This window comes from Nelusetta ayraudi, unplaced genomic scaffold (genome assembly GCF_046127955.1).
Source record: "Nelusetta ayraudi isolate G7.1 ecotype Tasmania unplaced genomic scaffold, CSIRO-AGI_Nayr_v1 ptg000042l, whole genome shotgun sequence".
In the NCBI taxonomy this organism is placed as follows: domain Eukaryota; kingdom Metazoa; phylum Chordata; class Actinopteri; order Tetraodontiformes; family Monacanthidae; genus Nelusetta; species Nelusetta ayraudi.
In genome coordinates this window covers 19256710-19277157 of record NW_027466092.1, presented here as the reverse complement: position 1 = coordinate 19277157, position 20448 = coordinate 19256710, and the positions used below count along the sequence as shown (strand labels likewise).

At 42.5% G+C, this 20448-nt stretch overlaps 1 protein-coding gene across 1 annotated transcript; it reads right to left on the bottom strand.

Moving 5' to 3' along the window:
• Positions 1-12527: 12527 nt before the first annotated feature.
• On the bottom strand, positions 12528-18355 carry LOC142894136 (butyrophilin-like protein 1). Its single transcript, XM_076035300.1, has 6 exons — positions 18246-18355; positions 15981-16325; positions 15163-15373; positions 14774-14838; positions 14467-14583; positions 12528-13746 (listed from the first exon to the last, which is right to left on the bottom strand). Exons 1-6 carry the CDS (start codon positions 18292-18294, stop codon positions 13280-13282), a joined length of 1254 nt encoding a protein of 417 aa, XP_075891415.1. The 5' UTR covers positions 18295-18355; the 3' UTR covers positions 12528-13279.
• Between the last annotated feature and the right edge of the window lie 2093 nt (positions 18356-20448).

Below are 20448 nucleotides of genomic sequence, written 5' to 3'. Positions count from 1 at the left end.
CACACATTGCTTCTAGTTTCCTGTACTCACACAGTGTCAGGCAGAAAGGTGTTAGCTGCATCCTGTCCCCCAAACAACTGCAGTTGTGCTGATCATGCAACCTCCTTTATAACAGACCGGGGAGTGGGGGGGGATCAGTGCTGCACAGACAAAGGGAACTTTTAACTGTAAACATAAGATTAGCGTGGTGCTTTGTAAACGCGCTTATTATATGTATATATATATATATATGTGTATATATGTGTATATATATATATATATATATATATATATATATATACACATATATACACATATATATATATATACACATATATATATATATATATATATACATATATATATATATATATATATATATATATATATATGTATATATATATATATATATATATGTATATATATATGTATATATATATATATATATGTATGTATATATATGTATGTATATGTATGTATATATATATATATATATATATATATATATATATATGTATATATATATATATATATATATATATATATATATATATATATATATATATATATATATATATATATATGTATATATATATATGATGGGAGTTCTAGAGGAAGTTGAGTGAGGAACATGTCTTGTCTCCGGTTCGGATTGTTGTGTTAATCAAGTTCGGAGCTACAATAAAGCAGCTGTCAAACCCACAACAACGCCTGGTTCTTGATGAACACTAAAACGTCGCCTTAAAAGAATCGCCTTATCACGGAAGCGCATTGCATTCACTGAATTAAAAAAATTCTATACTTGGTTTCAAATGAAATTTTCAGTCAGTCCATCGTACCACTTCCATGGTCAGTCCATCCCACTATTCATTTTAAGAAAATTCTGAAGTAACATTTGAAAATAGAGCTCCTCCATTTATTATTATTGTAGCGTCCCCTACCGACACAGGCTCGGAGACGTTAGTAAGTTTCGTGGCTTTATTGTGTGAACTGGAACACAGGTTTCTATAGGCTGAAGCCAACGCCAAAGCAACGGCAAAAAGGAAAACTCGCTTCTCTCAATCACTGTCTCTACTTTTACTCGCAGCAAAGTACACACAACACTTCCGCCCAGCTCCCGCCGACAACCCCCCCTAACCAATCACAGAGTGCTGCATTCACGGAGCAATGGTTACCAGACGACTTATAACAGATACAGAACAACATGGTGAAAACAACCACTTAACTGAGAATAAAACATAAACACAACAATAATTCACTGTACCGTTACACAACCCCCCATTTTCAAAGACCCTCGCCCCTGAGGGAGCAAACAAAATCACGCAGATGGGCAGGGGTTTTGCGGGTTCTTTTTGGCCGCGAAGTCCCCTGGAAGAGCGCAGACTCAGAGCCTGCAGGACCCACCCCGGAGAAACTGTCTGGAGCATCGGAGCATCCGTGGGAGGCAGGAGAGGAAACAGAGGCAGTGTCTGTTGTATCCCGTAGTTCCGGGCTGGGCCCTGGAGCGGCAGAACCCGTGTACGGTGCCAACCTGTCCCGATGCAAGGCAACCTTACGTCCCTTCGGTGGAAGCCGGACCCTGTACACAACCTCACCGAGTCTCTCAATCACCTCACAGGGGCCCACCCATGCACTGTCCAGTTTCGGACACCTGCCTTTCTTCCTGTGGGGGTTGTGGACCCAGACCAGATCTCCTGCCTCAAATTGTCTCCCTTGGGCCCTCACATCATAATTCCTCTTCAGCATCGCCCCGGCAATCCGCAGATGGGCCCTGGCAAACTCGTGTGCGGACTCGAGGCGATCCTGAAGCCTCCTGGCATACTCCGGACCAGGGGGGGTCCAGCGGGGTCATCAACACAAGGGGCACGTGGGTATCCCAGTCCCGCTGGTGTTTGGCTGTCACAATGGCCAGCTGCTGGGCCAGCGTTCGGTTAAACCGTTCAACCAGCCCGTCGCTCTGGGGTGAAGAGGAGTGGTTCAGGTCTTGTGGGAGCCCAGTTTTTCGCACATGACTGCAAAAACACGGGATTCGAAGTTCCTTCCCTGGTCAGTGTGAATGACCTCCGGTGTCCCAAACCTACTGAACATCCCCTCAAGCAATGCATCAATGATGGTACTGGCTTCTTGGTTGGGAAGGCAGTACGCCTCCGGCCACTTCGTGAAGTAGTCCATGGCCGTAAGGATGTACCGGTTACCCCTCTCCAAGAGGGGAAATGGTCCAAGGACGTCAATCCCCACTCTTTCCATTGGGGCGCCCACTGGGAATTGTTGTAGCTGGGCATGTGACCTGTCTGTTGGGCCCTTGCGTGCTGTGCACTCGTCGCAGCGGTGGTAGAAATCCACCACATCTCGTCTTTGTTGACCCCAGTAAAAACCCTGTTGGAGGCGACAAAGTGTTTTGCTAATACCAAAATGCCCGAACCCTGGGGTCCCATGCACTGCTTGAAGTACAACTTCCCGCAAAACTCTTGGGACCACCACCTGCCACCGGACTGACCCCGTGGCCGGTTCCCTCCACCCTCTCTGCAGCACGCCATCACACAGACGCAGGTTCTTGAACATTGACCAGAGTCCCTTGGTGGCTCGGGAACACAAGCCAAACTCTTCATAGGGGGGGCGACGCTGCTCCAACACCCATGTCCGAACTGGCGTACTGTCGCTGTCCTCGCCCTGCTTGTGTTCCCACTCCGCGACATCCACAGCCACTAGCCCCTGGTCAGCCAACATTGCATCTATCCCCACCACTGCACATCTTGCCTCTTGCCGGAGCAGCTCCTCCTCCTGTGCCTCCCTCTTCTCACAGTAGCGGCAAGCATCAGCAACACACGGCTGGCGGGATAGCGCGTCTGCGTTCCCGTGCTGAACACCCGGTCTGTGGACCACCGTGAAGTCATATGCCTGCAGTTCCTCAATCCAGCGTGCCAGCTGGCCCTCTGGCTCCCTGAAGAGAGGAAGGTAGTACTTGAAGTGTCGAATGGCACTCACCACAGCAAGCAGCTCCCGCCTGGTGACGCAATAGCGACGTTCTGCTTTGCTGAATGTCTTGCTGTGGTACGCCACCACTCTCTCCCCCTCGGGCTGCAACTGGGACAGGACCGCCCCCGAACCGACACTGCTGGCGTCGGTGTCAAGGATGAATGGCAGGAATGGGTCAGGCGGAGCCAGGATCGGGGCCTCCACAAGGGCTCTCTGAAGTGACGTGAACGCTGCCTCACACTCGCTGGTCCACACGAACGCCACCCCCTTTTGCAGCAGACGGAAGAGTGGGGCAGCGATGCAGGGGAACCCCCTCACAAACCTCCTGTAGTAGGAGGACAGCCCCAGAAAACTCTTCAAGCCCTGTACAGACCTGGGGGTGGGCCAGTCCTTCACCTCCCGCACCTTGTCACTCAAGGTGCCGATATCCCCACCCCCAAGCTGGTGTCCCAAGAATGTGACCTCTCGCCTCAATATTGGAAAACGAGTGTCTCCCCTTTATAAACCCTGTCTGGTCCTCAGAAATAATTGAGGGCATGATTGAGTCCAAGCGACCAGCCAAAATCTTAGCAAGAATTTTCACATCGACGGGGAGGAGAGAGATTGGACGGTAAGATGTACAATTTAGGGGGTCTTTATCTTTCTTATGGATGAGAGAAATTGAGGCCTGCATTAAAGTGATTGGTAAACAACCGTGCTCATGCGAACGATTGTATACCTCCATAAGTAAAGGGGCAAGTTGTTTGGAGAAACGTTTAAAAAACTCCACTGGGTAACCATCGGGGCCAGGAGATTTGCCACTATTCATTGAGTTGATTGCCTCTATTATTTCTGGGAGTGTTAGGGGGGCATCAAGCTTCTGACCGCCTTCTGGTAAAATCTTAGGTAAATTAAGTTTCTCAAGGAAGGCATTTAATTGAACATTGTCGCTGGGCGATTCAGAATTGTACAACTGGCGGTAAAATGACTACAACAGAATTTATTTTCACTGGATCTGAAATAATTGTGTTTGACTCATCCCTAATTTGAGTGATCTGATTAGATGCCTGTCGGGCCTTTAGTTGGTGAGCAAGTAGACGACCAGCTTTCTCACCATGTTCGTATGTTGACCCATTGGAACGAAGAAGAAGTCGTTCAGCATCTGCTGTTAGAAGAAGATTAAGTTCTGTCATAAGTTTTAGTCTTTCTTTGTATAGATCTGGGGTATTAGTAATTGCTAAAGAGCTATCCAAGTCGGCAATAGATTTCTCCAAGTACTGCTTACGATTTCTGCGTTTTTTATTAAGATGGGAAGTATATGAAATTATTTTTCCTCTGATGAAAGCTTTAAGAGTCTCCCATAGTAATGATGGTGAAGTTTCATTATTTTTGTTAGTATCACAGAAGAATGTAATTTCGTCTGAAATAACTTTACAAAAAGCCTCATCTGAAAGCAAAAGAGGATCCAGGCGCCAAGATCTGAATTGTTTGGGTTTTGAATTAAACCAAAGATCTAGGATAACTGTTGAATGGTCTGAAACTGTTATAGGTGAATATTGTACAGAAATCAGTGATGAAATAATATTTTTATCAACTACAAAATAGTCTATACGAGAGAAAGAACGGTGAGCATGGGAAAAAAAAGAATATTGACATGAGGACGCATTTAAAAATCTCCAAGGATCAATGTAGCCAAACTGGTCCATGATTGTGCAGAGGGTCTGTGACATTTTTGAAGGAGGGACTGCGCGAGAGGATCTATGACACAATTCATGTCTCCACCCCGTATTAGGGTATGAGTGTTTAAACTTGGGATTAAGGAAAATAATGAATTAAAGAAGTTATGGTCATCCCAATTTGGGGCATAAACAGAAGCCAAAATTACAGGTTTCTGGTATAGTGTACCAACAGCAATTGTGTATCGGCCTTCAGGGTCTGTAATAGTATTGGTAGAAACAAAATGCACATTCTTCCTAATTAGTATGGCTGTACCTCTTGTTTTACAATTGAATTGTGAGTGAAAGATTTGGCCTAACCACAGCCTGTTCAGTTTTTTATGGTCAGACTTTTGTAGATGCGTCTCCTGAAGAAACATAACATCTGCATTAAGATTCTTGATGTGTGTTATAACCTTTGTTCGCTTGATCGCTGCATTTAGTCCTCCAGTATTCATGGAAATGATCCTCACTGCCGGTTCTACCCACATCTTGCGAACTAGTCATGTCAAAGCAGAGGGCAACAGAGATAGGCCGGTCCTAAGGTGCGAGCAGCAAAAAAAAGAGTAAGACAAAGAGAGACATGTGAAAAAGAACAACACCACTGTCCTACTCCATAATGAAATCAAACCTTTAGATCATATGTGTCAAACTCAAGGCCCGCGGGCCAAATGTGGCCCGCTACGTCATTTTATGTGGCCCGCGAGAGTTTAAAAGGTCTGAGTGTCTAAAAATAAAAAGGTCAAAAGCGTGCTTTGACCAAAAACTACATTTCCCACAATGATACCCACAAAGTGACACTCACCGCCGCTACGCGGCAGTGTTTCAGCATCAATGCTAACGAGTGGAATTCAGAAATAAATAATGATCCCAAAATGTCCAGGAAGCGAAAAGTTGATGCAGATGGAAGACTGTTTCAAGAAAGATGGGAAGGCGAATACTTGTTTGTGCTTCAAGGAGAAAGGCCGGTATGTCTTTTGTGTTATGAGGCGGTGTCGGTTGTCAAGGAGTACAATCTGCGTCGGCATTTTGACACCAAACACGGAGCTAAGTACGCCAAAGCTAGCCTTCAAGAAAAGCAACAAATCGCCCAAGAATTAAAAGACAAACTGCGGTTGCAGCAGAGTGTGTTCACGAAATCCACAGCCAAAAACAATGCAGCATTGAAAGCTAGCTTTATTGTGGCTGAAAAAAATCGCCCACGCCTCCAGGTCTTTTCAGAAGGAGCGTTTTTGAAGCAGTGCATGCTAAAGGTCTGTGAGCAGGTGTGTCCCGACCAGTGAAACTCTGTGTGCAATTTAATGATTGTGCTTGCATTTTGTTTTGTGTTTGTTATTTTCAGAACATGATCAATGGATGGTAGAGAGCGGATCCACTTGGTGTGTCCAAGGACAGGCAGCATCTCCTCTTCAAAAACCTAAAAACTTGACCAATATAGTTGTCAACTGAGTCAACCTTTATTTTGTTATTTGTAGTTGATTACATATAATTTATGTGTAGCTGCCGTTGCAATTATTTAGTGTTTGCAGGTTTTATGTGTGTATGCAGACAAATTATTGTAATCAAACTATCAGTTGGATGCAAGGCCGTGTTCAGCCCTTTTCTTTAAATTCTACATCTGTCATACATGTTCTTAGCAGCTCACAATTGTTGATTTTACAGGAATTAAGACCATTTTAATGGGCTTTATTATGTTATTTATTTTGTTATTTTTCTGAGTTTTTACAGTTATTTATTATGTTATTTTTCTTTATTCACTTGGATAGTTTGATCCATGATTGATGGAGTTATGTGGGTTTCATAAGCTGACAAAAGGATTTATGTTATAACAGAGCAACAAGCAAACATAATTTTTCTATGCAACTGTAATGTGCAAGAACTGATATAACTTGAATAAGTAATAAATTCAGAGTTATTTAACATTAAGGAGTAGTTACATTTACTTTACATTACATTTAGTTACATTTATAAGTTACATCTGGCCCTTTGAGGACAGCCATTATGCTGATGTGGTCCTCGGTGAAAATGAGTTTGACACCCCTGCTTTAGATGAAGAGGTTTCCCCTCCTTCCTTCCCCCCAAGCACAATATCTGCTTCCCCAGAACCAAACGTGGTCTCCCAACCCAGCCCTAACTTTATCCCATATCCTCCCTTACAGGAATATCCCATCAAACTCTTATAACAAGCTTTAACTTCCCTTTCAAAAAACAAACAGAAACTGTCTTACCTTTCAGAGTCATCTTGTTGGAGCCAAAATATTTATTTTCTTTCCTTATTTCTGATTTATTTGCACTGTGGCTTAATGTGTTAATTATGGACACAAAAGTAATTGTTTTATTTATTTAGTATTTTCTTAGTATTGGTTGCGCTAAGGGCCACGCCCCCACATCACCATAGGCAGGTGACTGCAGCACCTGAACTATATTAGGGTGGTTAACGGGGCCGGCAGGTCTCTTGAGTTGAATGCAGCCAAACAGTTTTAGACCGCTTTTCAAGCACTTATTGGATTTCTCATTTTTTGACGATTGTTGGATTACTTTGTCGATCTGTGAGTTTGCAAGCAACCTGTGCCGCATTGTCCGCTGTCGCGGTAAGACCGTTTTTGTTTTTTGTGTTTGGATTGCAAATAAACAATCTGAACAGTGGATCGTCGCATCCTCCAGAACTTTTGTTTATCACAAGCACGCTTGGGCGCGTCGAACTGAAACTCAACAATTCACCAAGAGCAAAGCCCGACATTTCACAGGGAAATAGTCGCGCTTTTATTGTCTAAAACTGGCGCATGACGATCGTTCGAACGCTGTTGTGCAAACAAATGGAGCGCACGCAGCGTCAATGAACATTAATCTGTCACGCCCACTCAATGAAGCGTCATTCATTGGGAATGTCGCACTCGCACATCCGAAGGATTGAAGTCTGTAAATGTAACGCCGAAGTTGAATATAAGCAATGGATGAAAACGTCACGTCTAACATTGATACTGTTGTTCAGCGACAAGATGGTGATGCTGAAAAGCAAAATGTCGCAATGGAAAATGTGACGGGCCCTGTAAAGGAAAAAAGGGTTATCAAACTAACTGCCAAGGGTTGGGAGATGTTTTTATTCAACACCCAAAAAACAAGAAATTTGAAGTGCAAACAGGCAAAAAAAACAATGGAAATAATGAAAGAGCTCATGCAATCAAATGAAAATGCTAATAAAGTAAAAGGCCATTTGCATGAACTGAACAGACTTTGTGACGAAGCAAATGCATGTCAGAATTCACTTGAAGGTTTGCTACCTGACAATGAATATGCTAAACAAGTGCAGTGGCTTAAATATAAGATTGCTGAATTGAGTGCTTTTGGACAGGATGTGCAAATATGGTTGTGTGAAGTCAAACAGTCAAGTATTGGAGATGGACAGCAGATGACTTCATTCACTATGGTGGATAACGACAAGCAACCAGGTGATGTAAACTGTGATGACATTGGACCAGATGACAGCGTTTCTAATGCCCCAAAATCAAAGGCTACGTCATGGTCAGGTTCATCCGGAACATCATCGCATATTCGTATTCGTGCCGAAAGAGCAGCCATCATGGAGAGAGTTGCGGCCTTGTTGGCCTTGGCCAAACAGTTTTAGACCGCTTTTCAAGCACTTTTTGGATTTCTCATTTTTTGACGATTGTTGGATTACTTTGTCGATCTGTGAGTTTGCAAGCAACCTGTGCCGCATTGTCCGCTGTCGCGGTAAGACCGTTTTTGTTTTTTGTTTTTTGTTTTTGGATTGCAAATAAACAATCTGAACAGTGGATCGCCGCATCCTCCAGAATTTTTGTTTATCACAAGCACGCTTGGGCGCGTCAAACTGAAACTCAACAATTCACCAAGAGCAAAGCCCGACATTTCACAGGGAAATAGTCGCGCTTTTACATCTCAAACTCCCCAACATAAAATTATTATTAGAAAATGTTCATGTTACCCCTCAGAACAGTGAACTGTTTCGGTATTTCCTTCTTATCTGAACCAAGAAGTATAGGACAGTAAAACACCAAAATAGGAAAAAGACATTGATTTTTAAAAATAAATAATAAAATAAACATCTGATGCAGAACATATATTGTGTTGATTTGTCCAGATCTTGTGGTTCAACATAAGGTCAATTTTTTGTTTGTTTGTTTTTCCCTCCAAAAAAACCCCTCTAGCCTCAAATACCCCACTCACCCCACAATACAGGAAGGAATAGCTGTGCAACAACTGTGCTTTAATTTTCTTACATTAATACCCACTCCTTGGGAATGTAAACTTAGAATGAGGAAAAGAATGTAAACATATAAATATAAATAAGAATCATTAGAGTAACAGTAGCTAAAGTAAGATTTTGAATGATAATAATAATTATTAAAAAACAAAAAAAAAAAAAATTAGCAGAACATAAAGTGTCCGAGTGCAAAACCAACTCAGCTTACAACCAGGCAATTCAATTTTAAGATGAATCAGTCCTTCTTCAGGTTTAAAAGGAGAAAAGAAGAAAAAAGAGGAAAAAAATGGAAAGAAGAAAGAAAGAGAAATAGGATACTGTCATAAGTGGCTGGTAGTGGAGTTTATATGTTACGCTGATCCATACGAACCTTTTCTAGTCCGTTATAACCAAAGATCTGGTAAGATCAATTACTGTAACATCAACAATGAACCAAGCAATCCAACAGTTTTATCGAACAAACAGACTTATCATTATATTCACCCCCTTACGAAGACACTAAGCTAATTAGGGCTTGGACTGCTTGCGTACACCCCGCGGCGAGGAAGGCCCAGTTAACTTCTGACACCAATGTAGCGTCCCCTACCGACACAGGCTCGGAGACATTAGTCAGTTTCGTGGCTTTATTGTGTGAACTGGAACACAGGTTTCTGTAGGCTGAAGCCAACGCCAAAGCAACGGCAAAAAGGAAAACTCGCTTCTCTCACTCAATCACTTGCTGTGTCTCAATTCAGGGTCTGCACCCTTCAGACCGAGTGTCCTCCGTCTGAAGGAAGCGTTCTTCAAGTACCCAGCCTAGAAGGACGGACCAAACCCCGCCTCCCCGGTAACCACTCGGGACAGTCTAGCCTTCGGCGTATTTCCTCGTTTCGTCACCGGTGTTCCCTCCGGCTGGCCAACCCCGGAAGTGACGTTTTTATAGTATCAAGCTAACCATTGGTTCGCCATCTAACGATGCCGGTGGATGATCAAATAAATAAAATCCTACGTTAAAAACTGGATACTTTATGTGAAACTTCAATATTTAGATTTATATGTTGTGTCTTAACCAGTACATGCCGCTAATTTCAGCTGACTTCCCAGGATCCCACGATGCTTTGCAGCAGCACGCAAAGCATCATGGGATACCCAAGTACGCGAAGGATAGTAGCGGTGCATCCTTGGAATCGGCTAAAACTAGTGCGTATTTCCGAGGGTGCATTTTCAGCGTGCTAAGCACCCTCGGGAATTGGGACAAGCCTTCACGCAGTGCTATGACGCAACTTCCTTCCAAAATGCACACTTCAAGGACGCAGCACCTGAATTGAGACACAGCCACTGTCTGATGTATTGAATGTGAGGGAACGTGAGTGATCTGAACAAGCATTAACACTCTGATCTCGCTGAAAACTTGACAGATTTGCACACGGTTTGCTTTCTTACAAACGTTCATAATGTAGCAATGATTCTGGATGGTTGAACATGTTGAGAGTGCAGCTTTCTATTAGAAAAAAAAGCATAATGGTGCTAAGGCAGCCTCTCTGCACAAGTTAATACGACTGAGACCACTAAGATTTTCATTTCTTAAATTAAGTTAAGCCAACAGCTATTTCAGGACAAACTAGTATTTTGTTCACATACAATATTTGTGGTGTCGGTTGTAGTTATTCGCTGAGGTGCGTTTCCTATAACGTTGCAAACCAAGCTAATGCAACTTAGCCTACATCTATTGCTGCTGAGTGAACGCAGTCTCATCAGTTCATGCAGCAGAGACACGGTGATCAATGAACTAGAGCTGCTGATATCTCATCCCCCACCTGTTTGATAAAGAGTCTAACGGTGACAAACTGAGGTTACAGTCCGTCTTTTTTGTTGTTGTGATAAAATGGATTAGGATTGGTAGGTGTAAATAAAACAAGCAATTTGACATATGGCGAGACAGAATAGCTTTTCTTTTCAATATAATTTAACTTAATTCGCAAATGATTTAAAATTGGATTGCTTTGTTACAGCATCATGCATTATGATTTCTACAGGAAATCGGTGACTGAAAAAATGCAGAACTTCTGTGCCGCTTATGGGTGCAGCAATCGTCGCTGTCCACAAACAAAAGCTCGTAGGATCACATTTCATCTGTAAGATATTGTTGGAGCTGTTTGACTATAATGTTACGATTTAGTGCTGGTTTGTTTAGTTTAGCGTTTAGCATATACGTTTTTATTAAATATGGGTGTGTGCGTGTTTTTGCTCTTTTCTCATGAAAGCATGCAGTATCATAACTATGCTTATAACCTTTATAACAAACCAAACCGCTCGAAATTCGGGTTAAAATAGAGCAATTTAGAGCTATTTAAAATAACATGCACAATAAGAATACATAGTTCTGAGTGAGAGAGGCGGAGCGAGGTGACTGTGGCAAGATGGCCGCAGGTGCGGACGTTCGATTCCATTGGCCAGCAGCTCGGATAAGACATCTAGCCTTCTGTATATATCTATGGTTGCGACAGTCTCTACTTTTGCTCGCAGCAAAGTACACACAACACTTCCGCCCAGCTCCTGCCGACAACCCCCCCCCCCGCCCAACCAATCACAAAGTGCTGCATTCACGGAGCAATGGTTACCAGACGACTTATAACAGATACAGAACAATATGGTGAAAACAACCACTTAACTGAGAATAAAACATAAACACAACAATAATTCACTGTACTGTTACATTATTATTATTATTATTATTATTATTATTATTATTATTATTATTATTATTATTATACACGGTACCAGCAAAAGCGAGTGTCTACTGACTCGCCTGCTTTTGTCGAACTGTTAGTTGGCTTGACCGCAGTATCGTTTTCATATTCGTGTTCGCCAAATTAAATTACAATGTATCAAAGTAGCGCATTTTCTCATTAGTCTTTTTCTTCCAAGAGTTTTCTCTTTCTCTTTCTTTTTCTTTTTCTTTTTTTTCTTTTTTTTTTTTTTACTGCAGCGGTGTTTTTCACACTTTAACGAAATGTAAAATTCACCCTATGATCATATGACTTCTCTCTTTTTTTTCTTTTTTGACAGCCATTGGGTTTTGGGACAACTCTCAATGCAACACGTTCTGTCCCCAGGTTACTGGGCTCTCAAGGCCACCTGGTGACGATCGGCAGTATTACAGCTACCCAGAATCCATTTCTAAAACCTTAAGCAGGAATAAACGGTGTTAAGACTGGTCTTTTTTTGTGGTAATATTTATCTATTTATTTATTCATTTATTTTTAAATGAATAATATATATTAACAAGAAAGAATAGAAAGACAAAAGTAAACAAAATGGAAAAACAAGAGACACAGTTACAGAAACAATCCATTAGTAGAACAGCAAATAAAAAATAGCACCAAAGACAAAACAAGTAGCAAAAAATATCTGTCATTGCTGATTGTGGTTTGCTCCAGTGGTGAGGGCGCTGGCTGGAGATAGGGTGAGTATTGAACTGACAGAGTTGACTGTGGCCAGAATATTTGTTCTGATAATGCAAATCCACAAAGCTACAAAGTGAGTTTGGCAGGTTGGACCAAGAATTCCCAAGTAACGGTAAACAAAGGACTTAAGGTCATCAGTGTTCTCTGATGCCTCGGTGGCTCTTTGTCACATTTAAAAGGAAGGTTACATCAACTTCACATCTTTATTATAGCTGTGTTTGTGTATTATCACATTTTAAGTATCACATTTGATGGTGTGTGATGATTGGTCTGTGGTTCAGCAGCAGCGAGTGCAGCCTGTCGGGGCTGCTACAAAGCACCAACCACACAACGATCAACGGCAAAATATGATCTGGCTCAGACTCAGACTGTGTTGCTGCGAGACTCTGCAAAACTATACAGATCGACGGCAGGTTTGCGCATCTGCTGTTAAATGACTCATTATAACTGGTTTTAAATGACCATGTCATTGAACGATGGCCTCATGTTTTATTACCCAGTTGAAAATGTATCTGAGCGTTGAAATCTGTGATTGCAAATGGTCAGTGATTGGGAGTCGACCCTAGGCAACAAGAGCGAGTTTCGATTCTTATGTTTTACCTTAATCAATCAATCAATCAATCAATCAAATTCTAAAGAGCTAAATCGCAACCAAAGGCATCTCGGAGCTCTTTGCTCAATCAAGAGAAAACCAACTAAACCATCCAGGGCAAGCCAGGAGCGAAAGTGAGTTTTGTGTTCTGTATGATTCTAATTGTTTTCATTTAAGTTTCTGCCTAATTAATTTACATTTGAACTTTTTACTTGTCAGTCATTATCCTCCAGTCATTATCCTTTAAACCACTTTTCTCTCTTTTGTTATTTTGGGATTGGGCAATTGTAGAAGTTTTGGACATGACTGTAGTACACAGAACTGTGATCACTCATCATCATTCAGCAGCTCAGGAGTTGTAATCTGAAAGAGCAGCATAGCGGTTTCTAGACCAAAGTGGCACCGTAAGATCAGGATTGTGAGGTTTGGAGTTGTTGGGACGGCAAACAGCTGAGCAGTCGTAACTAGATCGTTTGGTCTTGCCTGTGTGTTTCCTGTTGTCAGGTTTGGATGGCGGTACATCAACTTCTGGCTTTTGTTTTGGAGCTTGAGGCAACATGGGCACTTGAGGAGCGGCGTTACCAGTGGAGGTGGTGGAACTGGAGGCTGCTGATGCCTGAGCAGGCTGGTCACACCTAACGGGACTGAGCTGATGTCTTTTGTCCTGCTGCTGCTGGTGGGTTCTATCCCCTGTCGGAGGGTTAGACTTGACTTTGCTTCCGTCCATGTCGTCGATCAGCGGGATATTTTCAGTGGTCCTGTTCACCGATGAGGTGCTTGACTGCAGGCTCGCCTTTGACGAATGTGGATCGTCCCCTGTGGAAAGGACAAAAAGTTGGAAACATTTCACATGTACTGCCCTCAAAGCATGCGCAATAGTGTCCCTTCACATCACGCCTCTGCAACTCACGTGATGCATCAGGCCGCAGCAGCCAATCAGAATGAGCGGAGACACAGCACGTACTAGACCGTGACGTCATGCCGGGAATAAACTCTTTTCTGCTGACTTTCTGACCTTTAAACATTTTTTGAAAGATATATCATGTCCAGTCCAGTTACGTCCAGTCAGCCACTTCACAGTTGTTTTTCTTGTATTGCAGTCTATACGCTTTTGGGCAGCATAATATTTTTTGTTTCAGTACATCGAGTGGCCACAGGGGAAAAAATTGCTGCGCTGCCAAATTGGCAGGTCGTTGTCAAGTTCTTATAATACATCCATGTTGGGGAACAGCACAGGGAGGACACTCAAAGAGCGCCCCCTTGAGGCTGCATGTTTGATGTGACCTGGCTCGGGACCCCTGTCGTTGGGAGGTGGCCTCTGCCACTAGGCCACTCTCGCCCCTCGTCTTTAACAACACCCCAAACTCTACAAGCCCAGCAAATTTTCCTCAGAGGGCTCCTGTTTACCAGAGCCCTGACGCACTGCACACATGCTGGACACAGCTACAACCTATGAGCTCTGCTGCTCTGGCAGAGGAGCCGAAGCACTAACCTTTTTGCTGCTCGATGCAATTAAAATATCACAATCTCACTCACTAGATATCCAACACTTGAAGACGATGATGGTGATGATGATGATGATGATGATGGCAACAACGACGCAGACGATGATGGTGGTGGTGATGGAGGGAGAGCATGATACCTTGCAGTAATCTGGAACGAGAGTGAGAAATAAATATAATAAATGTAATAAATGTGGAACAAACTGTCAGTTGAACATCTTGGTGTGATTTTCAGCTGATGACGTCTTAATTTTAACTGGATAACAATGTCGGCTTCCTTTAGAGCCTTTAATAATCAATAATCCAGCATGTTAAAATGAGTATAGTGATGTGAAGGTTACCTGGTACAGAGAGTGTTTGGAGCCAGGTCTGATTGATCTTCTTCTGGGTGACTCTGCAGGTGACCCTGAGATCAGATCACATGACATCTGTTCATCTCTGAAAGTCACTCTTATTTTTGTTTTGTCTCCGTGCCCCCCTTTCTGTAGTGGCCATCCAGTGCGTGTGCGTGTGCGTGTGCGTGTGTGTGTGTGTGTGTGTGTGTGCGCGCGTGTTTCATGTTTAATTCAAGAAGACGTCACAAGTGCTCTCAACTCATTATTTTCGAGCAGTCAAAAATATCGCCTTCATTTATTAAACACCACCATCTGGTTCCAGTGTGAACTGCCCCATTAAATGCAAAATATTTAAAAGCAGATGGATGTGACTGAGCTCTGAGGCAAACTCAAACCTGGTGATGTGGTCGGGCACCAGCATTCTTTGCGTCACATTGAGAAAGCCACTTTCCTCTGAGGGGAATCTCTGCTGGTGGGACAGCAGGACGTTTCCCTCATCATCCAGGAATTCCATCTCCAACTCACACGGCGAGCACTGGACTTCACACTGGACAGTCGCGCCATTCGTACTCTGAACCAAAGTGAGTTCAGGGCTTGACATGGCGACTGTAAACAGGAAGGAATGTTAGTGTGTTCAAAATGAAGGAGCTTGTTTATTTCCTTGTTGAAGACAGCAGTCGTTGCGACACTTTGTGCGACCAGAAAAGCCACATTGATGCACAGTGATGCAAGTTTTGTAATGATCAAACCAGAGAGCTCGTAATATATCTATGAAGCTCAATAACAGCAGCTGTTTTCATCCAATTTGACACATACCTGCATAACCCTGCATGTGATGTATTTATGTGATTACGGAATGTCAAAGTTTGCAAAAAACAAAACAAAAACAAACAAACAAACACTAGTTATGGTGTCGGTCATCTCCAAAATACAGGCCAAGAATGTCTTCACTGCTCTGGTGGCTGTCTGCAGTACAGAGTGAATGTGTGAGAACCATTTTCCCCAAAGATGCTTCTCTTATTTTGGGCTGTTCTCACAATATTGCTGTTTGTTAGAACAACTACAAATGTTGAGAAGGAGACTTGAAGTGCCACAATTAACAGCTCAGCACCTCTTGTAACTGAGGTGGGACCATATGGCCCAGTGTCTGATTGACTGAGCACCAGAGGACCAGTGGATATTAGTTCAACCTCCAGAAGCCCCACACACTTACCAACAGAGAGCCCAACTGTTGTGACGTTGCGGACCTTGTTATTCAAGTTGCTCTTGCATGTATAATTCCCTTCATCAGAGAGCTGCACGTCAGCGATCCTGAGAGACTTGTCACTGTTATCCATTTCTGGCCTGACAAGGCTTGCCCTATAGCGGAAGGCTTCACTCTTCATTCCATGTTCCTCCTTGCCCTCTCGGTACAAAAGAACAACATTTGGGTGTAGGGATTCCTCAGACCACTCAACGAACAGAGGGTCATCGTATTCACTGAAGTAGCAGGGCAGGATGGCGACGCGACCGGCCTGGACCACAGTGGGCTCTGCGGGACTCTGCTTGGAGAACCCACCTAGGGAAAGCATAAGAGCAAGGACTGGATTAACAGAAAATTAACACACAACTACATAAATGTAGAAAATAGTGCATGTGAGAATCATTTCAATGTCCAAAAGCTTCTTACATCTGAGCTGAATTTCAAATGAACAGAGAGTCCTTCAGATTGAACGGTTACATGGATATTCATCTTGGCCAATTCCAATCCTTTTTCATAAAACACTTTGACAAGTTCTTGGCTTGTTCTATAACTGTATGTGAAATCATCTATACCAGGGCTGTCAAAATCATTTTAGTTTGCGGGCCACATCGGGGAAAATCTATTCCCAAGTGGGCCGGAGCGGTAAAATCATGGCATGGTAATAATAAGGTCAAAATAACAGCAACAACTTCCAATTGTTCTCTTTGTTTTACTTTGCTCGTGTTCTTTGAGCACTCTGCAGTCTGCATCAGTGTTGCCAACTCATCAGTAAGGACAGTCACTATTGGCTTTCCTGAAAGTCACTTGAAGTCACCAAATGACGCTATAGTCTAATTTGCATAATTGACAATTTGCACTTGATGGCAATGGATGCTGTAGGAGAGGAATAACGTCTCGGGAGAGACAAAAAAAGAGTTAAAAATATATATATATATATTTTAGGTATTTTTGTAATATTATATAAATATATTTTTCATTATATTAAATATATTTACTTACAATCTAACCAGTATTATTTTCATAAACATAGTATTGTTTAATATCAGAAGAAAAGAGGTTCAGTTGTGTTTCAATGCGCAGTATCATTGGCTCGTTAATTAGAGGTTTGGCTTGTCAGAGCCTCTCACTGCTGCTTTGATGAGTGTCACATATCTCTAGCCTTTAGTTTTAACCACGTGATTTAAGAGGAGTGTTGATGGACTATAAGTTCTTAGAATCAATGGTTATTAAGTGAGTGATTTAATTTAATGTAACGATGAACACCCCTTTACATGTACGTCCCGCTCTGTAAGAAAGGGCGGGTCCAGCGTGCGCGACTCATTTGCTGCCTGGACGCAGTTTTCGGGCCTGATCCGGCCCGCGGGCCGTATGTTTGACACCCCCGAACAGTGGCAAGCTACATCTTTACACATTGAACTGAACTGCCGAGTTGAGAAATCTAAACTATTTGTGCACTCATTACATGAGTCATGAACCTCAGAGGGTCATGACGCACGTCTTGCTTAATTCTTGGCTCAAACTGCCTGCAGGGAGTGTACGTTGCCGAAAGCCATTTTCCAGTCAAAGTCAAATGCATGTATTTGGTTGTGGCAGAAAACTAAGGTGTGTGTTGTGGTTTAGGTAGGCATTTATTCCGTATTGTAACCTGTGTATGTAAGAACCAATCTCTCAGGCCCTGTGCCTTAAAATAAACTATTGTCTTCAAGACGTGAAGATTCATTGAGTGACAGGGGTTGGATTTGGCTGCGCTCATTTAAAAACTTTTTACATCATGACTGTTGACGTTAGGCTCGCCAGTTCGGCATCATGAATATAACAATGCCACAGACTCAAAAACGTTTAATAACAGCTTACGAATGACATTGCAAACAAATAATTCAACCACACGGCGGTTAGCTTGCTCGTGAAATGAGGCGACCTCGACCAACAGGTAGCAAGTTGTTTCACCGCAGTTCGCTTTAAACTGTTAAGTTGAATGACAAGATGTTCTGCTTGAAGTCGCCGTCAAACCAGCCGCCGAGTAAACTAAATAAAAGTGATGCTAAAAGTTGGCTTTCTCCAGACGGACACGGTAAATGGGACGTTATCCTTGCGCGCGCGTGAGACCAAGGAAGCGATACGCACAGTCTCGGACTTTGTCCACTTTCATAGGAAGCCGCAGACGCTGCTTCAGTATATTTTCCGGTTTAATTTATCTACCCGTTGCTGATCAGACATGCATACATGCACACTTACCTGGAAAACAAGTCAACACAACTACGAGCGGGAACAGGCGACGAAACATGGTCAGCGTAGATAGCAGTGCAAAACAGAGACTGCGGTCCCGACCCGGAGAAAGATTACTTTCGGTTTTGTGCTCCGACGTCGAAACTGTATTCAATGACAGTCGGAATTCTAATGCAGCCCTAAAGCGCGACAACAACCAGTGGGACACTGGGGTTACACATGTCGATGTAACAGCCTGAAGATTTGATGACACGTACACATGGCAGCTTATCGCTTCTATTACAATCTATTTGCTATACATCTTTATTGGGTTGCATTTGTTGATCTTGAACACAGACTGATAACGCAGAAATATGATTCCATAATTACCAAATCGTATGCGAACGTCACACAGGTGATAGAAAATTCCAAGAAAGAGTGAGCTCAGCTGACTCAGAGTGATTTTTTTTTTCTTTCTATTCTTTTTAAATAAAAAATAAAAAATAAAAAGTCCCCCTTGCACCTTACACTCTGTGAGTATTTTCATACACCACGGTGGTGCAAAGAATGAATAAAAATGAATGTGGTAGAAATGATCCAGACCAAGTTTTTCAATTAACTCTTGAAGACCTGTTAAGCTTTGATGCTCAGTGGTACGGTATGGTCGCCTTATTTTGGTGCTTTAGTCGTTGTTTTTACACTTTCATCACGTCTTTGACAAGCTGAAATAATGAAGGAAAAGTCAACTTTGTTGCTCAAGCACAATATATTAAGAACATTAAAATGAAGCCCCATGCTCGCGCCTGGCGCCTGGTGCGATCCTTAGTCATTGGCTTTCCCGGATACCTGCACTGAGGCCCAGCCGGACTCGGCGAGTGCAAGCAGCACACAGCACAGCCGGGGAGAGTTGTTAAGCTGTCAAGATGTGGATCTGGTGAGGAGCTCAACTGACTCACACACGTTCACGTTGCTCCTCAGTACCAACTAAATATTACCAGTCCCCATAATTCCTCATTAAAACATATATTAGTTTTAAAATGGATTGTGTATGTTTGTCAGTGCCAAGTGAAAGAATGAAAGAAGACGAAAAGAGATGAGAAAGTGCAGGAAGCACCTGGTGAGGTAAGGAAACAACATCATTAACAACAATAAATACAGAATAAGAAGAATGATGATGAGACAAATAACAATATATATAACATATATTGCAATGAGTGTAGTCTTTATTAAATGTGCACTCCTCTTTGGTCCATGTATTTACGGTACATCAGATCTTTTCATATTAGAGGAGGAAGTCCGGGAGAGTCAAGGACATCAGGCTAAGGCAGCAGAGGATTATCTTGGGGGTAAGGATACGGTTCCTAAGTAGTTAAAGTTGTCTCAATACCTATTCAGTCAGTTTGGCACGAAGTAAGGATCATTTGAAGAACAGTGGTTCAAAAGTTGTTGACGACTGGAATACTCAGCCAGAAATAATGCTTTTCTACTGTATCTGTTTGACTAACTGATTTTTGTGCATGAAGAAAGTTATAAAAGACTTCTCTTTCTCTTTCTAGTCTAGGTGAGTGGACTGTTCTGTTGGTGGTAGTGGTAGGGCTCGTTGGTTGCTCAGCTCTAATCCTAGAATCGTGCCCTGTTGGCACTCAACTAAACCCTATTCAAAGTCAGGCGGGAGAGAATGTCAATTTATTGATACAAAATCCTGCACTGACGATCAAAAAAGACAATTCAAGCACTGGAATCCTATAGGTTCAGAAAAAGATTGACCACTAATGAAACAAAAAGCTGAAAAATGTACTGGAGTGAACTCCAGAGCAACAGCACATTATCAGATGGTGATGATCAAATCTTCTTTGTGCACACAGAGAAGTTCTTTTTTTTTCTGAGCAATTTTCTTCAAAATGCATACGTAAAGTCTTTATTGACACTGGTTGTTAACAGACTTTCTACGACAGGGGGTTGTAGCCACAACTGCTGCTGCTTTTTACAGTCTAGCTTTGCTCCAGAGTCCATTACCTTCCTCAATCACATCCAATAGCGTTAACAGTTCGTTGGAGCTAGAGTTAATTTGATTCTCTCTCTCTTTCTCCCTCTCTCTGTACATAGTATATTTATGTTGTTTATAAATGTTGTTAACATAACATAAATGCTAAAAAATAAATAAATATATTTTGAGTTGACGGACACAGTCATTCAGAGAGTAAAATGTAAAAAAAAAGAAAACTTGGCTGAA